This window comes from Brassica napus, chromosome A9 (genome assembly GCF_020379485.1).
Source record: "Brassica napus cultivar Da-Ae chromosome A9, Da-Ae, whole genome shotgun sequence".
Taxonomy (NCBI): domain Eukaryota; kingdom Viridiplantae; phylum Streptophyta; class Magnoliopsida; order Brassicales; family Brassicaceae; genus Brassica; species Brassica napus.
Window position 1 is genome coordinate 7736891 of NC_063442.1, and position 19238 is coordinate 7756128.

At 33.4% G+C, this 19238-nt stretch overlaps 3 protein-coding genes and 1 long non-coding RNA gene across 4 annotated transcripts; 2 read left to right on the top strand and 2 right to left on the bottom strand.

Annotated features, from left to right (window-relative positions):
* Positions 1 to 268: 268 nt before the first annotated feature.
* LOC106377757 lies at positions 269 to 1480 on the top strand. Its single transcript, XM_022692485.2, has 4 exons — positions 269 to 418; positions 495 to 583; positions 855 to 1139; positions 1260 to 1480. The coding sequence occupies exons 1-4, from the start codon at positions 401 to 403 to the stop codon at positions 1312 to 1314; spliced, it is 447 nt and encodes a 148-aa protein (XP_022548206.1). The 5' UTR covers positions 269 to 400; the 3' UTR covers positions 1315 to 1480.
* A 424-nt stretch (positions 1481 to 1904) lies between these two features.
* Positions 1905 to 3398, bottom strand: LOC106451004 (F-box protein PP2-A11-like). The gene is made up of 3 exons (XM_013892853.3): positions 2842 to 3398; positions 2642 to 2760; positions 1905 to 2528 (listed from the first exon to the last, which is right to left on the bottom strand). Exons 1-3 carry the CDS (start codon positions 3166 to 3168, stop codon positions 2105 to 2107), a joined length of 870 nt encoding a protein of 289 aa, XP_013748307.1. The 5' UTR covers positions 3169 to 3398; the 3' UTR covers positions 1905 to 2104.
* Positions 3399 to 13803: 10405 nt separating this feature from the next.
* Positions 13804 to 17226, bottom strand: LOC106450995 (scarecrow-like protein 28). Its single transcript, XM_048739699.1, has one exon. It carries the CDS (start codon positions 16133 to 16135, stop codon positions 14180 to 14182), a length of 1956 nt encoding a protein of 651 aa, XP_048595656.1. The 5' UTR covers positions 16136 to 17226; the 3' UTR covers positions 13804 to 14179.
* A 483-nt stretch (positions 17227 to 17709) lies between these two features.
* Positions 17710 to 19111, top strand: LOC125577808. Its single transcript, XR_007316198.1, has 3 exons — positions 17710 to 17976; positions 18048 to 18283; positions 18373 to 19111. It is a non-coding gene; the product is annotated as an uncharacterized LOC125577808 (long non-coding RNA).
* The last annotated feature ends 127 nt before the right edge of the window (positions 19112 to 19238 follow it).

The following is a 19238-nucleotide window of genomic DNA, read 5'->3' on the forward strand; positions in this document are numbered from 1 at the left end:
TTAATAACTTCATTAGTTGATGCCGTTATGATAATTTATGGCATCACTAGATGGCTTGTAACATTTCGATCTTTTTAGCAACTTAATTATTAATCTTGAGACTAAACAACACCAACAAATGATAACATGTAAAAAAGTACTAATCAATTTTCTCTCACAGCAAATATTAATTGAGAGGAGGAAAATTCTTCTCATTTTTTGTGGTTAAATATTATTGCCACTTGGTATTTTAAATATTTGATGGATGGGATTTAGCTTCTGTATGCTAAATAAAGATATGCCATTTTGAAATTTTCTCCGTATTGAAGTAACAAAGATCCTAAAAAGTCTCATCCCCCTCCGTATATATAATCAATCATTCGTCTCATGCTTTTTAACTCTAGTCACAAAGTTAAACAAGATGGCTTTCAGAATCGCCGTAAGTTTAGTTTGATTCATGTCTATTCAAGTTTGTTTGCTGTTGTGAGATTGTTTATTATATTTTTGGTTTGTAGAGCCAATTGCGCTCGACCGGCAAAAAAATTGGTGGCTCTCGTCGCTTCGCGACCACAGTCGCCGATGGTACCAAAGAAACATATAATAAGTAAGATTTACTAAATTATGATGTCATTTTCAATTTTCATTATATTTCGTTATTAACATTCCTATTCGATCATGCATAATTATTTGCATTTTTCAATTTTTTGAAAAGGTACATAATCTTATACTTGTCAAAGTGTTCGATCTAGCTTTTAAACATTATGATTTTGTAATAAATCTCGTCTTAAAACTGTAGTTACATTCAAATATATCGTAACACATACAATGACACAAAGAAACGTAACTTTTTAAGCAATGGGATTATTGCCAAATAGGTTTTCAGTAACGGGAGAGTTTGCACCAGTGGCTATAATAGGAGGTTTTGTTGCTCTAGCGGTTGCTATGGCCGGACATAGCCTCAAGCAGCAGCTAATGCATGCTCCAGGGGTCAGTACAAGGAAGAACAGAAGAGCGGCTGTCGCGGAAGTCGATGATCCGGACAATTGTGTTTCCTCCGCCGACAAATATATCAACAAGTCTTGGCTACGGAAAGTAGGTCAGATTCAAGATAAGTCTAGTGCCATCTTATCTGATCCCACCAGACCTAACCCATTCACCACGTATGTTCATAACTTGTTATATATGTATTTGGTTTGATCTTAGACTGATTTAACTGTAGTAATGGACACTACAACCAAAATTTATATTCTTTTTTCTTTTGGCATGTGTGATCTGGAAAGGCCTCGAAATGCAGAGACATTGAAATCCGTTGGTGTGGCTCCAAAGGGAATCTGAAAACTTTCTATGAATCGAACAAGATCCTTTGTTTTCAAATAAAAATGCATTTTAACTTTATTAATTTTTGTTCACTAATATATGTACATATATAATAATATAATCTCTTGGAGATTGTAACAAATAACGCTGCTTTCTTTTTTATATTGTTGATGTTTGAGGAAAAGCCAAAGTAACGGACCTGACTCTGTTTTCGATAGTCTGGACTCTATTAAGTTCCAAGTTGGAGAGATTTACGATGCTATCGTTGCTGTTTGTAACGCACAGTACGTAGAGCCTCGTGTTGCTGAATTTCTTGGCAGTTTCCATCGATTCTCTTAATTTGTGATTTCAATATCGATAGTTTTGATTTCAAATGTTTGAAGTCATTGTGGGAAGAGATTTTTACAAGAAGAGGTGCCTAGATATAGTTATCGTATTCCTGAACCTTTCAACGATCAGGTTACTCATTTCAAAGATCATAATGTTTGATGCTTGGGCGACTTTTATCAATAGATTATGTAACGCAATAATAATTTTCATGTGGAAGCTTGGGATGCCTTGGTTATCTCCGAACCGGGTCAGTTTAATAACTCTGCATGACACGCTGCTTTAAATGGAAACTTTAACTTCAAACTCAAAAGTTTTACACATTGAACCTAAAAACTATTACGAAACAAAGACCCTAATTAGTAATAATTACCCCTAATTTATCTTTTTACTTTTACCCCCAAAAAGGTTAAAAAGCTACTTCCAAAAAAGAGTTAGCTTTTATAACCTCTAAACAAAAACCAAACTTCGGTTTAGACACTTAAACCCGCCTCAACCGGTCCTTACACGAGCTCGGATACACAATTACAGAATCTACACACAACCCTCCTTTGGTATGTGTACAATCGATCTGCGTCATGGAGAACTTAAGCTTCGTCGACGAGCTTTTCGATTTTCCAACCACAAAGTCTCCAGCATGGTAGTGATTCCAGCTCCCTGATCCGGTTAACATGCATTGAGACGAAGAGTGTTGACCATCCTCAGTCCAAATTTGAAACCGAGCCGGTTTAATATTCCAACCATGAATCTGTTCAGTGTTGCAGACCTTCCAACCAAACCGCTTTCCCGGTTTACCTAGGTGAAGCCTGAAGAAAACGCTGTAGGTTCCAGCCGGGAACGGGAAATCGATTTCTCCATCAACTTGGAACCACCAGATTTGCTGAAGATATGCTACCGAACCAAATCTGTAAAGAATCAAACACTAAAGTTAAATAACCTTTTCGATAATAACAAACATAAAAAAAAAAAAGATAATAACAAACATGCAATGAAACATGCAATGAAACAGAGATCTCACCGAGACTCATCAGAAGGAATTTGATTCCAGTATCTCCGATCATCGATTCCGGTGATGGACAATCCCTTGGCGGATATGTATAAACAGAGGTCACTGGTTCGTTTATCCACCCACGCTTTCTGCAAATAAAAAAATAATAATTAAAAAAATGAAGAAAAAGACCAAACAGAGAGAAGCTGTTGTAATAAAAAAGGACGAACCTTTGTGCCTTGGTCGAAGGAATTAACACGAGAGAGAAAGTTGTAGATGTCTCTTTTCCGCAGCTTTTCCGGGAAACCGCCGATGATTTTCTCGAGAATCAATCTGTAGTCTTGAGGAAGCTTCGATTCCCAGACGACATCAGCCCAAGAAGCGCTGTGGAAAGCTCTGTTTAGCTTTGAGAATCTGCAGATCTCGACCGGATCCAAGTTCTCGAGGATCGAGGCCACGCAACTTTCAGGCAAATCGCCCAAACCAGGCGTTAACAGATCTCTCTCACGAGAGGAAGAAGATGAACCATTGGTGAAGAGAGAGAACCCAGAACCCATTCAATCACAGGGTTATTAAACCCTTAGATAAATCAAAGAATTAAACAAAAAACAAAAACTGTTCTTGGCTACAGATCTTCAAGAAGAAAACTAAAAAAAATCTTAAGGAATCTAGAGACTTTCGTTTTGGGTTTCTATTTTTTTGAGGAAGAAAATCAAATCAAAACAAATAGAGAGAGAGGGAAGAGTTTGGTGGTGTCAGACAAATGGTGCAGGGGAGGTTATGTATGATTATATATATACACTTCTGGTTGAGGATCTATTAAATAAAAAAAATTAAACAATTTAAGTACAATTATGTGCAATTTTATTGCTAACCAAATGTGTTTTTCTTGTTTTTGCATGGAATTATTCTGTTTGGATTTTGGATAATTGTTTGATCTGTTTTGACATCCAAGTGTTTGTAATCTTTGAGCTGTAAGAGTTAAGATGTAACCATAAGGCAAGTCTGTGGATACTACAACCATTGATATTTATCCAAATAACTAAGCATTTGTTTTTTTATCCTATTAATAATAACAACTCATTTTTAAATAAAATTAATAAAAACACTATGGTAGTAGTTCAGTTACGGTAAAAATTATCAATGAATTAGAAATATTAATATATTTAATATTAAGTATTTGATTCTTAGTATCATTTTCTAACAAGGATATAAAATGGTCACAGTTTTCCAATAATTATTCAAATTTTTTTTCAAATATAATATGTAATACTTGAGATATATAACCTTTTTATTTTAATATATAGAAAAAAAACAGTTTTAATAAAAAGTATAATATTCATCATATCACAAACTTTTCTTGTAATTGTTTTAAACACATCAATATATTTAAAATTTATACCATAAATATTTCATCCAGATTTTTATGTTTTGATTTTATTTTAAAAAATTGTAATTGGATATTATTGTTTTCTATAAAATACATTTCAAGTTCATCAATATAAATTATGTGAATTTAAATTTAAATATTAGTATTATAAATATATAATTTGTATTCACATACATAAAGCTATAATTTTGAACATTTATATCAATAATTTTAATACAATAAATAAACATAATTATATTTATAGTTTATTATATTTTATTCAAAAAATATAGCATTAGATATTATTATTTCAGTGAAATATGTCTTGACATTTTTTAGAAACATATTATGCATAATTAAATTTCTATTGTAACACAAGATTAATAGTAACACAAATTATGTTATACATTATGTATTTAATGATGTGTATTTAATATTAAGACATAATATAGCTGGTGTTCTGCCAAATAATTACTATATTAAAATTAATAATTTTAAAAAGTCGAAGGATATAGATTTGTAGATATTGTTTCTTTTGATAAAATAAATTGCAGAAAGGGTTTTAAGGAATTCAAAACTTTGCTAAAAACATTATTAGATTATGTTTTATTTGTTGACAAAAATTATGTTTTATTTACCACAAATATACAAATGAAAAAAGGGAAATCAGTTCAACAAAAAGAAAGATATTACATCTCATTTCAAAAAGCTTACATTCCATTTTAAATAATTGGGTATATGTAACTACAAATAAGAGAAAAAAAATCATTTTCCCAAATATGTGTACAAGTGGATATAAGCTACATAAATATGCAAGGCTCCCTTTCTCACACGTCATATTTTTTTAGATTTTCCAAAACAAAAAACTGAAAGTTATATAAAATGGTAAGTTGGCAATAACCGCCTTAAGTCATTTCCATTCAAGACTCATGGAAAACATAATCTCTCTATTTTATCCATTTTATATTAAATCTTTATAGAATAAAATTTTGTTACAAAATTAATATTATTTCAAAATTTGAATGTAAATTTAATTAATTTTATTTTATATTTTATTTTTTATTGATTGAAATATAATTAAATATTTAAATAATAATATCATTTTTTTAGAAAATATACAAATTGAATATATTTTTAATCTTTATACACAAATCTAAAACAACACTTAAAATGAGATAGAAAAAAATATTTTTTAATAGTGTAATTTTAAGAGATTTTATCATTTTATGATAATATGTGTTCTTAAAAATGTGTTAGATTAATTTCATTTGTTTTCGTTTCATGAATTGACCAGTTATCAAATTTGAGTTCTCATTTTACAGAATTCCTTCTCTTATATTTTATCTGATTTGAACATTTGTGCAAACTCATTGATTTTGAGTTTGTTTACAGCAGAAACTATCATGTTCAGTTTTTTTGGTCATCTAAAGATCATTCCATTTATCAAAAATAGGTGGCTTGAAAATTAAGGCCAAAGCTAATATGTTTAGTTAGAATGAGTTTAATAATGACATTTATTCGATTACAAAAATTAAAATTTTATTAATCAGTCATTGCTAAAATTTATTTAAAATATGAATAGAAAGATCATTTGTTTGATTTTAAAAGTTTTTCATGTTTATAACATGAGACTAACGCGCTCAATGGCTCTCTCTTCTCTCGTAGAGAGAGGTTTTTCTCTCGAAACATGTAACCTTTTTACCAAAAAAAAATTTTCAGGAGGTTTCAAGGTTTGTTAAAAGGATGAGAGAGTCTGATGTTTTTTGTTTTGGTTTCCGGTTTCGGTGTTCCCGACCGGCTTTGCCTCCGGCTTGCATCCTCCGATGATCGTCTGGCTTTTGTCTCTGGGAAGCGGTGGCTTCCTTAGCACATGCTTCGCCGGCTTCTGTCTCCGGGATTATGTGGCTCCGTTAGCACTGTTTTCGCCGGCTCAGGTTGATTGTCGATTCAAGTTCTTCTCTCTTCCACCGACTTTCGATCCACCTCTTCATCGGAATCAGATGGATCGATTGAAGACGGTGATATCTTTTCTTAATCGATGATTCGGTTGCGTTTCGTTTCTGCGATGCTTCTCTGCATGGGTGGTTCTTCACCGAATTGTCTATGCCGATGGCGGATCTCCGACGTAACCTCTCCGGAGAAAAAGATGGCTCCGGTCTTGACGCATGTTTTCGAATCGTGTGTCGATCAGACACGTGATGGCTCGTGACGTTTTCCTTTTCGACGGTTTTGTCTCTATTGGGCTGTCGACCCATAGTGTTTTGTAAAGCTGGCCCGTTTGTTTAAGCCTTTCGTTTTTTTTTTGTTGGGCTTTGTCCATCTGGACTTTGTTCTCTTTTATAATAATAAACAGATGATAAAAAAAAACATGAGACTAACGCATTCAACTTATTTTAGTTTATTAATATTTTTGAACAGTCGTTGGTATAATAAAAAAAGAAATGAAACGGAGATGACAAAATAAAAAGATGGCAAAAAAAATGAAACGGTTAAATGAATTTGAAACAGTTAAATTAATTTGAATTTATGTGACAATACTATGCCAGTTATAGCAGCGAAACAAACATGAAGAATCATGTTTTTTTTCCTGTTTACGCCTTTCGTGCCTATTTCAGTATTTCTGAAAGTTTCGTTACTAATTCAAAAGTTTATGTATTCATAATCTTTTAAAATAGAATGATGTTAATTGCATTGGTATGATTCTAAAAGAATTTGAATATCCTCTGTAACATTCAGCTATAATTTCAAGTCATAAAGCAAAGAAAAATGCGAAACAATTCAGCAAAAAGTAAACTCAAGAAAAAAACTTTTTATGTTTTCGAAAACATGTGATCCATAGCGGTTAGATTTTTCAAGAAACCGAAGATTCAAATATCAAATATCCAGTGTCCTGAGAACTTTCACCAGCAACTGTTTTTCTAGTTTTTTTTTTAACTTTTTGTTACTGCTGTATGTGGTCGAATTCATGTTTTGCTAGTTCAGTTAATTGTAATTCAAAATGGTTTCGTTCAAAAATTATCCGTGTGATTGACAATGAGATTATTTGTAAAATAAGAATGAGCCAACAATTGCGAACAAGGGATCGTGTTTTCTCATAACGTAAGAACAAATTACGTTTCATTGTTTTGTAAAATTTGATTGGAACAATAATCCAAGCAAAAGACTGTCAGCACAAAAAACTCACTATGTGCAATTAGCTGGCATTTTTGTTGGTTTGATTTGCAGTTTTTACTTTTTAATCGGTTGCTGTCTCAGATATGAGCTTTTATCGTAACGTCTAGAACGGTATCATAGTATCATATAATCTCGTCATTTGCCACGTATATAATAATCAAGTATTATCATCGAAAATGCAGTACAAAAGATAACATGAAGAAGAATAAAAAATGATCTCTGAAGTTATAAAATAAAATATTGTAACTATCGAATCACAATTAATTAGTTAATTTTGCTTTACTATTGTGTCTTGTTTTTAATGTTAAACTTCATTTATAAAGTTGAAAACTGCATATACGAACTATACATTTCTACAAGTTTAGAAGAGATTTTACCACAAAAAAAAAAGTTTAGAAGAGATCTCATACGAATACGATCACTTTATCAAGCTCAGAAGTAAGGAAGCGACAGGAAGCTACCACGCGTACGGTTTATTCGTATGTATATAATTTTGACCAGTTTATCAAGCCGTAAGTCTTTTATCAACACCTTATATACATGGCTGATCAAATAATAGAATATCAGAGATATCATACAATGTGGGATGTAATAAAATAACAGCAATTTGACATAGAGAATGTCAAATAAATAAACAACGCTAGGCTATGGTCAGTGGCCATCGCCGAAAGTTGCAATTATTTGAACTTAAAAGTATTCCATAACAATTACAAGGAAACCATTTGAAACATTGTCGTTTCACATTTAAAATAAGGACGAAGATTAAAGATTTATAAACAGTAAATAATTCCTAATCAATGATAAAAGTTTACCAGTGATAATATATGCTTCCATAACTCATACTGTAAAAAGTTCGAATATTCTCCTCAATATTAATTTACTCGAAAACAAGTCATAGTTCTAAAAAAGAACTCATAGTTCTCCTCCGGTATTTTTTTTTTTCTGAACAACACTTCTCCGGTATTTTTATCTACTTATTTTTCTGCACCCAAATTTTATTTTAGTTATGTGATAAGTTATCACCACACACTAGTAGTGATAACTCGCAGAACCATGTTACAATTATTTATCTCCGCTGACCGGTACAAATATTAACTGACTAAACTGCAATTGAAACATGGAAGTATGGAACATAGACTAAAAAGACGAAACGTTCCATAAATGTACATAAATAAATAATGAAATACGACCTAATTACGCGTAGTTACAGATGAGCCAGGAGTGAAAGACCCAAAGTAGAAAACGCGGCACGTGTAAACGTACGTGTTGAACGTGGTACACTTGTCTCTGACGAGGCTACTATACGACGCGGATCTGGACCATACGTATCTCGCACAAAATATTTATAATCGAATTATCCAATTTTCTGAGTCTGTTTGGTCAAATGCAGAAGCACATATTATTCAACAAGTTGTAAGATTTGACGAGAAAGAAGAATATTATTTTGATAAACCAACCAAAGGAAGAATATTAAACTGAGAATGCCGTTTAGCAGGGGTTAATTGTTTACTAGTTTGGTTTATGCATTATGTGTTTTTTTTTTGTCAACATGCATTATGTGTTTAAAAATGTGGTTTTGATAAATGTAGAATAAATGTGGTTTTCATAAAAAAACGCTTAAAAATGATATGAAATAATGTTTAATTGGTAAAAAAATATTTTGCGATTTGTCTAGATAAATATTAAATAAATAAAATATTTTAAATATTTTAAATTTTAAATTTTATATATTTAAATTGAAAAACTGAATTTTTTATTTTGAATCTAATCACAGGTTTGGACAAAATGAGAAAGATTTTTGAAAAAAAATTCTGACTTAACTCAAAGATTGTTTTCAATATAATTCATAATTGGATAGAGAACAAATCATGATTTGACATGTTGGTCCGACTCAGTTTTGAAACACTAATTAAAATTAAATATAAATAGTATTATATATAAAATAAACATATATATCATTTTAAAAAAAATGAGAATAATATTTGATTGATAAAAATATTAACTTTTGATTATTTTAATAATTTTAATATTTGACATCTTGTGAAAATAATGAAGTGTGTTAAATTTTTAAATCTACATAAATATATATATATATATATATATATTTAAATAAATCAGTGATTAAAATTATTAACCTAAAAGTGAATGGTATAGTGTTATTTATTAAAAGGTGATGTAATTTAATATATATTAATTTTATCACCTTTTAATAAAATCAGTGTTTAAAATTATTAAAATTTTAAACTAAAAATGATTGGTACAGAGTTATTTATTAAAAGGTGATGTAATTGCATGTTTCTTATTGATTATAAATTTAGAAACAGTAATGCTTGGTGTGAGATTTGAAAACCGATGAATATGAAGTTTCTTCGTGCCTTTAAAATGGTTATCTTTTAATGAAAATGGTTAAGGTATTTATATTTTTATGGTAAATTTAAAAATTAGTATATAATCTGTGGTTAAATTAAAATATCTCCTTTTAAGAGATGGTTATCAAATTTCTAAATTATTTTTAACTTATCTTTTTAAACATTTATAAATGATTTAGGAAGATAAGCTTAATTTTCATTACAAGCTGAAAGTATTTATTAAAATGATTTTTCCTTAAAAAAAAATTTAAAAAGTGGCATCAAATTTGTGAAAATTTGAAATTCTCTCATTTTATTTAATCTTTATTGTCAACAAATTTTTTATTTAATCTTAACATTCATATCAATTCATATTTCATTATTTCTTTAGCATATAACATATCTATTATAACCAAATGATGAACTAGAGAACTGACTATAATATATATATATATATATATATAAACAACTGATTATAGCTAATATTTTTACAAATTTAACGACTGATGTAAGTGTTTATATTTTGCGATATCTTTGGTTTATTGAACATTTTAGAGACCACAAATATGATTCTTTCACTTTTGATTAAGACTCACCCAGTGACCTACTTTTCCGACCAACCTCATTGTATGGCTCTCCATAAGCCTTCCGTGCATCAATTAATATTTTATAAATAGAACCATCCGTCGAAAGATATTTAACGTCACTAAATTTTCATTAAAAAAAAAAAGAGAACAAATTGATTTTAAAACATCCAATTCTCGTGTTTCTCTTTTTATATGGAGAGTGACACATGAGTGATAAGACTCGATCGAGCTTGTATGACAAAGATTAGAACGATAAGAGATTATAATTTAGCTTCAGAACAATAAATAACCAAAAAAAATCATCAAAACAACTGTAAAATCAAATAAACTAGAAAACTGATAAGGACATTATCGGTTGAACATAGAAGTACGTAAGAGACAAACTTCATGCAATTTGTCTTTGTTTTTATTCTCATATAAGAAGAGATTTTGAATATATCCAATATGACAGAAAAGTACAACTGTTCATTTTCCCGGAAATCCCAGGAGCTAATCCAAAATCACCGTAGCTCCCCGTTTTCACTTAGCATACGAACTACAACACAACAAAATGTAGTTGTCTTGTGGTTGTTCGCCGTCTTGACACATTCCCTTCTCTCCCCGGCATTGTCCCACATAGAAAGAAAGAGCACGGAGCCTCCGGCCGAAACATAGGTTCGCTAACGTAAAGCGAGGAGTTGAGCCTGAACTGGCGAACCGAAATCACTTGAAGAGATTCGTTGACAACAGTCAAAAGATGGGCGCTAAATTCCAATACAATAAGGATCTATCATAAAATCATGTTCAAGTTGGTAGTTAATTTTCAGCTGTGATTGATTTGAAATCACTAGTATACAAGTACTCCCCTGCGTCTAACTTAAAAATGGAATAATAAAATAAATGATAGAATTACAGTGTATATTCTGGCCAAACTTTTGCTACATATAGTTTGTTAATTAATATTTTATGGTAATGTATGCTAATTTATTTATTTTTATTAGAACATGAATTTTCAAAAAAGAAAAAATGTCTGAAAGAATAGTAAATAAGATAAAATACTTTTGTATTTCCTATTTAATATACGTCAGTGTCAAATGGGTTGTGTACTTGTGTGTGATCATAACTTTTCATATCAAATAAGTTAATGCGGTAAAAACAGTATAGAAAATAATAATTAAGTTGTTTTCAAAAGTTATCTCCTTTGATCAATAGTTATTTTATTTTTTTAGAGAATTGGAAGATATAACCATGACAAAACAAAAATTAAATACATATCTATTAATATGCTATAATCTACTCTCTCCGTTCCCGAAAGTAAGATGTTTTAGATTTTTTACTTGTTTTACAAAGATAGATTTTCTATATGTTTAAGTTACTTTTTATACTTCTAAAAAATATTAAATAAAAATATTTGAATTGATTAAATTTTATTGGTGAAAAGTTATTGGAAAATGTATAATAAATTAAAAGAAAAATTAAATTATTAACATTTATTGAATTCTTGATAAACGTCGACACTTTAGAAAAATTTAATTTCAAAAACAGAGGGAGTATAAAAGTCAAATGCACCATCCCAAATTCCGGAAGCCAAACTGTACGCCTACCACTGCTACTCCTAAAAGTATCTCTAATATAAAATTTCACTTCTTTATCTAAAATAGAATAAAAGAAAATATAGGATAAAAGTACTTCAATCATATTTTATTTCTCGCTCCATACTTCGAATAATGAACAAACAAAAATATAGATTACACCATCTACGAAATAACTCCAGTATAAAATGAAATATGAAGTTGGATTAGAACATTTTTTACTCTATTTTATTTTACTCAATTTTAGAATAAAAATGAAGTTGGATTGGGGATACCTTAACCGAACAAGAAACATATTGTAATTAGTGCTGCTCCTTACATGTAGCCTTTAAAGCTGCACAGAAAGGTCAAGTGCACCACTGCAAATTGCCAAGTGAACAACTGCGAAAATGGGATGTACACAATGACCAAGAGCGACACCATGGCGACCAACGACTGCAACCGAGATCTTCCACAATCCTTGAAATCTTCAAAAACTGAAAGATAATAATTTAAGCTAATTTTTTTTGTCTCCAATGTTAAAAGAAACCTATCAGAAAAAAAAATTGGAGGCTGACTCTGAAGAAAATCACCACTTTAACTCGAAAAACAAAAACATGAGCTGTGTAGAAGATTCCAAAAGTGTAGAAGCACCGTGAGAAGCCCTCGCGGAGCCATAGACTACCACATATTATAACTACTCACCATACGCAAGCCAGACCTGAACCATATATACTCGTGCATACAGTGCTCAAAACTCGCCACCGTAAAAGAAGAACTCACAAGAGTGCACCTTGATGAAAAGGCGAAAAGAACTCTTCTGAACGACACCGCTAAGAAAGAAAAGCATCCCTCAGAAACCTCCATAACATCCGCCAACTAGCAGAGACGTCTGCCAAGCCAAGACGGAGCCAAGCCCATCCTCCTCCGCACAAACAGGGATTAACCATAGGTAACTAACTATGAGGAGAAACCGTTCAACTTTCTTAACCCAGAAAATGACCACCACCACGACTGTCACTACCCCACCTTGCCGAGAAGCCAGAGCAAGACAAGTCACCACCGAGTCTGAAACACCTCTCAAGTGGCGCACATCGCAAAATGAAAACCTATTTAAGATTTGCGCACATATCGGAAAAGAGACAGACGAACAAAAAGATAACAAAAAAAGAAGATGCAGATGAAAAGAAGAGGGTCTCTCATACCGGTATGCGCGCAAAAAGTACTGATGCCAAAATAGCTGAAGTGCCTTTATTTGTCGCGAAAAGTGAGGCGGAGTAAAGATATATATAGAAATTAACAATATTCTTCTCTATGGACATTTTCTTTAGTATATATCTTAATATATAAGTGATTTTTCTTGTGGAAGCACCGTATCTTAGTGGTTAAGATTTAAAACCTTCTGCATCTATGTTTGGAGTCCGAATCTCAGACTACGTAATTTCTTACAAATTGCACATTACATGAGATCAAGGTTTTAACTTCCGGTAAAAGCGATTTATTAGAGCGATTTATTAGACAATTATGCAGACTTCAGAAGAAATACTTACAAAAAATTTCAACATGATGCAAGTAAATTTGGTAAGGCATGAATTTTTATAAAACGACTCAGGTGATGCAGTTAAATGTAAATCCTCATTAAATAGATAGTATTATCAGTTATCAAATCATGTGTAATTTGTCTCATAGTAATATCATAATAAATTAACGCTAAAAAAAATGATTTTTCTAATGGACTTACTTCAAAGTTTTCTATTATCTTGGCGAAAATGACTTACAAATATTTTCATCCACTAAAATCATAAATGCAATCGTCCTTCAGAAATTCAATCACCCATGCCAACTTTTCTTTCACAACCGAACTAGGAGCCACTACAGGGTGAATGAGCCACAGAGTTTGTAGAAGATAAAATTCCATGATTAAAGTTAGAACCATGAATCGAAAATGACACATTTAATGGACAGACCTCAAATAAGGCCCAGATCAATACAATAATGTTGCAACAATTGTTGTTTTTTTCTTTCTCAAACATACAATAGTTGTGGAATGTTTACCTGTTTTTATTTTTTTAATATAAAACCTTTGGCAAAAAAAAAAAAAAATTGGGCAAATTTCATAAAATACTTTAAAATGAGAACTTTTTACCACTAGATCACATAAAAAGGAAAATGACCAAAATATTTTCGTTAAAAAGTAAAAATCATTTTGAAACAATTTAGAACTATAAATGTTTTTCTAATTTTTTTAATGAAACATTTTGAATTTTGACTTACGATAAAACCATATAGAACTATTTTTAAAAATTTCTCAAAAAATAACTAATAAAGTAGATTATCTAGGCTTATAAAATAACTCCACCTTTCTTATTGATAAAAAAAAAAGATATTAAAAATTTTAAACTAGTAAAAAATATTTCTTCTAACACTTCAAGTTTTCACATAAAAAAAAAAAAATTCCTACCCAAGCAAAAAGAATGAAAGAATAAAATCAATTTTTTTTTGTTCCTTACTATCTTAATAAATAAAAAAACCATTTTATCTCAAAACGAAGAACTTCCTCCAATTCCCCAAGCCGAGATTGTGTAAAGCGGCTGTTCCAACCACCGTAACGTGACTCCTCCGCCGTCACCCTCTTCAGCGCTCCTCTCCACATTAAAGAATCCCTCATCACCTTCTCCATACATCCTAAGCAGCATCCTGCTCTGCAAAACCTCTCTCTCCGAGACTCCAAGACTCCTGAACCCTAACTGCTCCATCATCCTCCTCCACTGCCCAAAACCCACATGCCTCTCTTGCCGATGACTTCCTTCGCACGCTACAATGTTCCTGATCTCTCTCCCGAACAAAACCTCCTCGATCTTGACTCTCATCAAGCTATCTGCTCCAAGATGCTTGTGCATCACGTCAAAAACCGCCGAGTAGTACTTAAGCGAGTTACACACACGCGTCTCCAGCTGCGCCGAGTCGTGTTCAGCTTCCTGTTCAGCTATAACGACCGCGACTGGGTTCGTGCTTCTGACCAAACCCACAAAGTTCCTAAACGCGGCTCCGTCGTAAAGCGTCTTGTGAATCTGCATGACGCAGTTGACAGCGACGGCTTCACCTTCCTTGACGTGAAGCATCCACAGCCTAACGTCCTCGAGTCTATCAACGACGGGATGGAACTCGAACGGGAGATTCATCGCCTCCGCGAACCCGCGGAGGCGGTCTCCCGTCTCGTTGAGCTCGTGTTTTGATTCTCCGACGCCCGTGATGCGCACGTGGCGCGGCGGGTTTGACCTTGAAGCTAGGCTTTGGAAGAAGCTCGGCCATTGTAAGCCTTGCTTGATGTCGAAGTCGATGATGTGAACTCTCTCTTTCCCTTCAAACGCTCTGAGTAGCATCTCGTTCGCTGTGTAGTGAATGAACTTTGGTATCGGTGTCGCTTGGTTCAAGAACCTCCATGCGTCGTCGTCCTCGAGGGTTCTCTCGAACTCGCGAGGCGGTGCGATGTGGAAGATGTGAGGCCACATACGTGAGACTCTTAGAGCGAGAGCTTCGATGTAGTAAGATATGAGACGAGTCATTGGTGTTGTTCCTCTAGGAGAAGCAAGTTCACCTGTTCTTGCAATGAGATGGTTTATGGCTGCTATGTTTCTTGTTCTGATTGCTTCTAAGCATCCAGTGAGCAGATTCACAAGCTCGAAATCTCGCTGCGAGTCGTTCATGTGATTGTTGTTGATGGTCCTTTCCTCCGTGTTGCCTCCTCTGTGTGAATATTGATTCCGTGAACCATTTGTGGGTTCTGGTACTCTGTGTCGACTGTCTGATGATGCGCTTGTTGATGATCCTGAAGCTTCTTTAACTGCTGCAGGACGGCTACTACTCTCAATGTCCTTATCGCCTAAACCAGCTAACTCGGTGGTTATCACCGAGTTAGCCCAGTTTGGATTATTACTCTGTAAAGGCTGAGAGATCACTTCGCTTGGTGCAAACCAAACCTTTTCTTCAAAGTCATCACTTGAACATGTCAAGGAAAAGGGTAATGCTTGAGATGAGTTCTGCGCGGTGAGATGCTCAAACCAGAAACCCCTGTTGTGATCATCATCTCCGCCTCTTTGCCTCTTCACTCTGCTCAGACAAGACTTGTCCACCTTGTTCTCCTCCGCAAATCTCTTCAAACTCTTCTTCTTCTTCACTATGTTGTTGTCGTTGTTCCATGAAAACCCTTCTGTGTTTCCTCTTGTTGTTGCCAAAGGTGGAAGCTTTATGCTCTGCTTAAGAGAACATCCACCGCTCTTGCGCTCAATCGGTTTGTTGTTGTTGTTGCTGTTGTTGTCGAGTGAGATGCTGCGTCCAAGTGAAGGTGTTTCCTTGCGGGAGAAGCTACTGCTGCAGGGTAAGTCCAGTCTCTGTGTGTTCATGGGAAAATGTACTGAAACTGTTGCTGCTACTGCTTCACTCCTTAGTCTTCGGGTCGGTGACAACAATGATGAACTTGAACAACCTGCCAACATCCTCTACAATATTCTAACCCACCCAAATGTCTTAAGTGTGTGTGTGTGTGTGTTTGCACAAACAACAATTGATGAAAAAAATGGAATCCTATGGGAAATGAAATATAATCAACTGGAGTTTTTTTTTTTCTGTTCTTCTGTTTTCTTTATAAAAAAAAAATAGTCCTAAATGAAGATGAATAATGAATTTTTGTGAAATCAAATGAAAGAATGTTTTTTTTTTTGTGTGACTTAATATGCAGTGTTGAGAGAAGGAAATAGAAAAAAAATGAAATGAATCCCCACCCCTAAATGTATATTGAATTAAAAGAATGAAAGAATATAACTAATCTAATAAACTTTTTATCAAATCAATCTACCATTAAAACAATCATCGGATTCCTTTCACAAACAAAATCTAAAATTGTAGATGATAATGACGACCAACGAATTCACATCATCATGCACAGAGGATGCTCTTGAGGAAGAAGAAAATCTCCTCGGTTGATGAGCAGACTCGAAAGTTGTTGTAAACCCGGTTCTCCATTCCGGTTTGCCAAAATCCCCAGATCAGAAATTCACTCAGAGACCACTGCAACTGCTCGAAGTTATATCTCAAAGATCGTTCCTTTTCTTTCTTCTTGTTTCTCCCTCTGTTTCTCTCTCTCTCTCTCTCTCACTCCCTCACTTTTGTTTCTCTCTCTCTCTAACACTCTACAGAATGTACTATACAGGGTTGTTCTACAAATACCATACTCACCGACTTTTTTAGTTTGTTTTCTTCCTTGGGTCTTCGAAAATTGAAGTTGTCACTTTTCCTTTTCAAAGTAGACTGTTTTTTTTCAGTGTTGGGAAGAGTGAGTGTTGTACGAGGCACTCTGGATGTTTATGCGCCGTTGGATCCACATAATCGAACGGTGTAGATTTCGTTGAAGGTTTAGTGACCGTTTTGTCAATTGTCGGAGAAATATGACCGTTGGGGGGAGGTTGGAAAGTGTTGGGTGTGTACGGACATATCAATGAAGTGGTCTCATTGGGAAAGCCAAAAACAAAACGACTTTTACATACACAACAAAAAAAAAGCATTACTATTCATAGTTTACTCTTTTTGTCGACAAGGCATTATTAATTTAATTTGATAGGATAAAAAAACACGTTCCCATAAAAAAATCATTTGATAGACATAAAAAAAATTAGACATGTCATCAAAGGTTGCTCAAAAAAAAGAAAGAAGAAGACATGTCATCAAATATATGTCTTCACTTATGTCTTAAGAAAATAGATATATTTATTATTCTTTCTTTTACCGTAACATTTATAAAATAAAGAACTGACCCTGAGATTTAAGGATTTCTAAACATTTTAGTGTAATTCCCAACAACTTTTTACAATTTACAAAAAATATAATCTGTACATTAATTTTTGTAAAAAAACTGGAAAATATAGACCTACGCTCATAGCCGATCTTGTAAAAACTCTTTTTGACAAAAGGCTTGCATATTTATATATAAAAGAAAGCAAATGTTTTACAAGCACATGCATATATTCATGGCTATAGACCCACCTTAGTTAACAAACCATCATTAAACCCATAATTAAAAAGATCAGATTTGACCCAAATAGCCCAAGTAACTGAATCGACTTCCAAGTTCGCTAATCTCAATTACGATGCCGTCGAAAGCCAAAGCTGCATATAGCGAGAAGAGATGATCGGAGAATCAAACCTGTAACCGCTGATGCGATCGGTGATCTGACGTGTGATCAGTTTGATGACCGCATCCTGAGAGCGGTATTGATTGTTGTGTAACCTTTTGTTCCTCTCCTGCCATACCCAGTATATCGTCGATTGCCAACATAACAATGTAAGTTTCTTTGCCGTTTTGTTCCCTTGTAGTGTCTGCATGGAAAGCAAAGTTTGATCCCAATTCCTCAGTGGTTGCAGGTGACATCTTCTGGAAATCTCCACCCAAATTCCCCAACTGTATGGACACAGATAGAATAAATGGTCCCTTGATTCAGCAGCCTGATTACAGAGAAGACAAGCCCCATCCGTTTGAAGTCCCCAGCCTATAAGACGGTCCCTAGTTGGGCATCTATTCAGTACAAACAACCAAGTTAGGAAGTTGTGGCGTGGAATTCCTCTACCAATCCAAACAATTGAAGCCCACGGTACTGTCTCTTCCCTGTCCCTCAGCTTTCGATATATCTCGCTTGTACTGTATCTTGATGACGGTTTTTCATTGACTATCCACTCATAGCGATCCTCTGTCTCAGTCAGACCTAATGTTGTGAAGAATATATGGAGTTGAAGCATACTTTCAGAGCGTGGAGGAGGAAGTCTCCAGTTTCCACCAACAAAAAGGTCCGCTACGGTTGTTTTCAAGCTTATACCCATACCTGAAGTATGGTCTGAGAGCAGAAACTGTGAAAGTTTCCCAAAGGGGGACCAATTATCTGACCAGAAGCGACAGGATTCTCCATTGCCTACTTGCATCCTTATCCAGGTATAGACTTCATCTCTGAGCTTGAAAAGCTTATTGACAAGCCATGAGTTTGATGTTGAAGGTCTCATAGTCCAGAAATTTGAAAGGGAGCCTTTTAGAACTTCTGCCTTGAACCATCCCACCCAAATTGATCCTGCTTGAAAGAACAGCAACCATATCAGTTTTATACAACACGCCTTGTAAAAACTCTTGATCCTAAAATATGCAATTTTCAGTTTTCAATTTTGTTGTCTTGAACAAAGTACATAGAACGCTAAAAAATGAATTTAAAAAGTAACAAAGGAAATGATCATCGTGAGTGTTTGTATTTAATCGGTGTTGAATTACTTCAACAAGAAAGAAGAATTACTCGCCATTGATGAACCAGTAAGAGTTATGCTAATTCAAACTTGGAAAGAGAGGGTATAATTTATCTTCAGGCAAATCTACAAAAATACTTTTAAACAATTTTTATCAATAAAATATCACATAAGGAAGAAAATGATTAATTATAATATGTTTCATTAAAGAATAAAAGACTAAACTATTCTTAATAAATAATACATTTTGTATAAATAAATATTTTAAAATTAAAATTTTAAATTATATACTCTAAAATCAAAATTCTAAACCCTAAACCC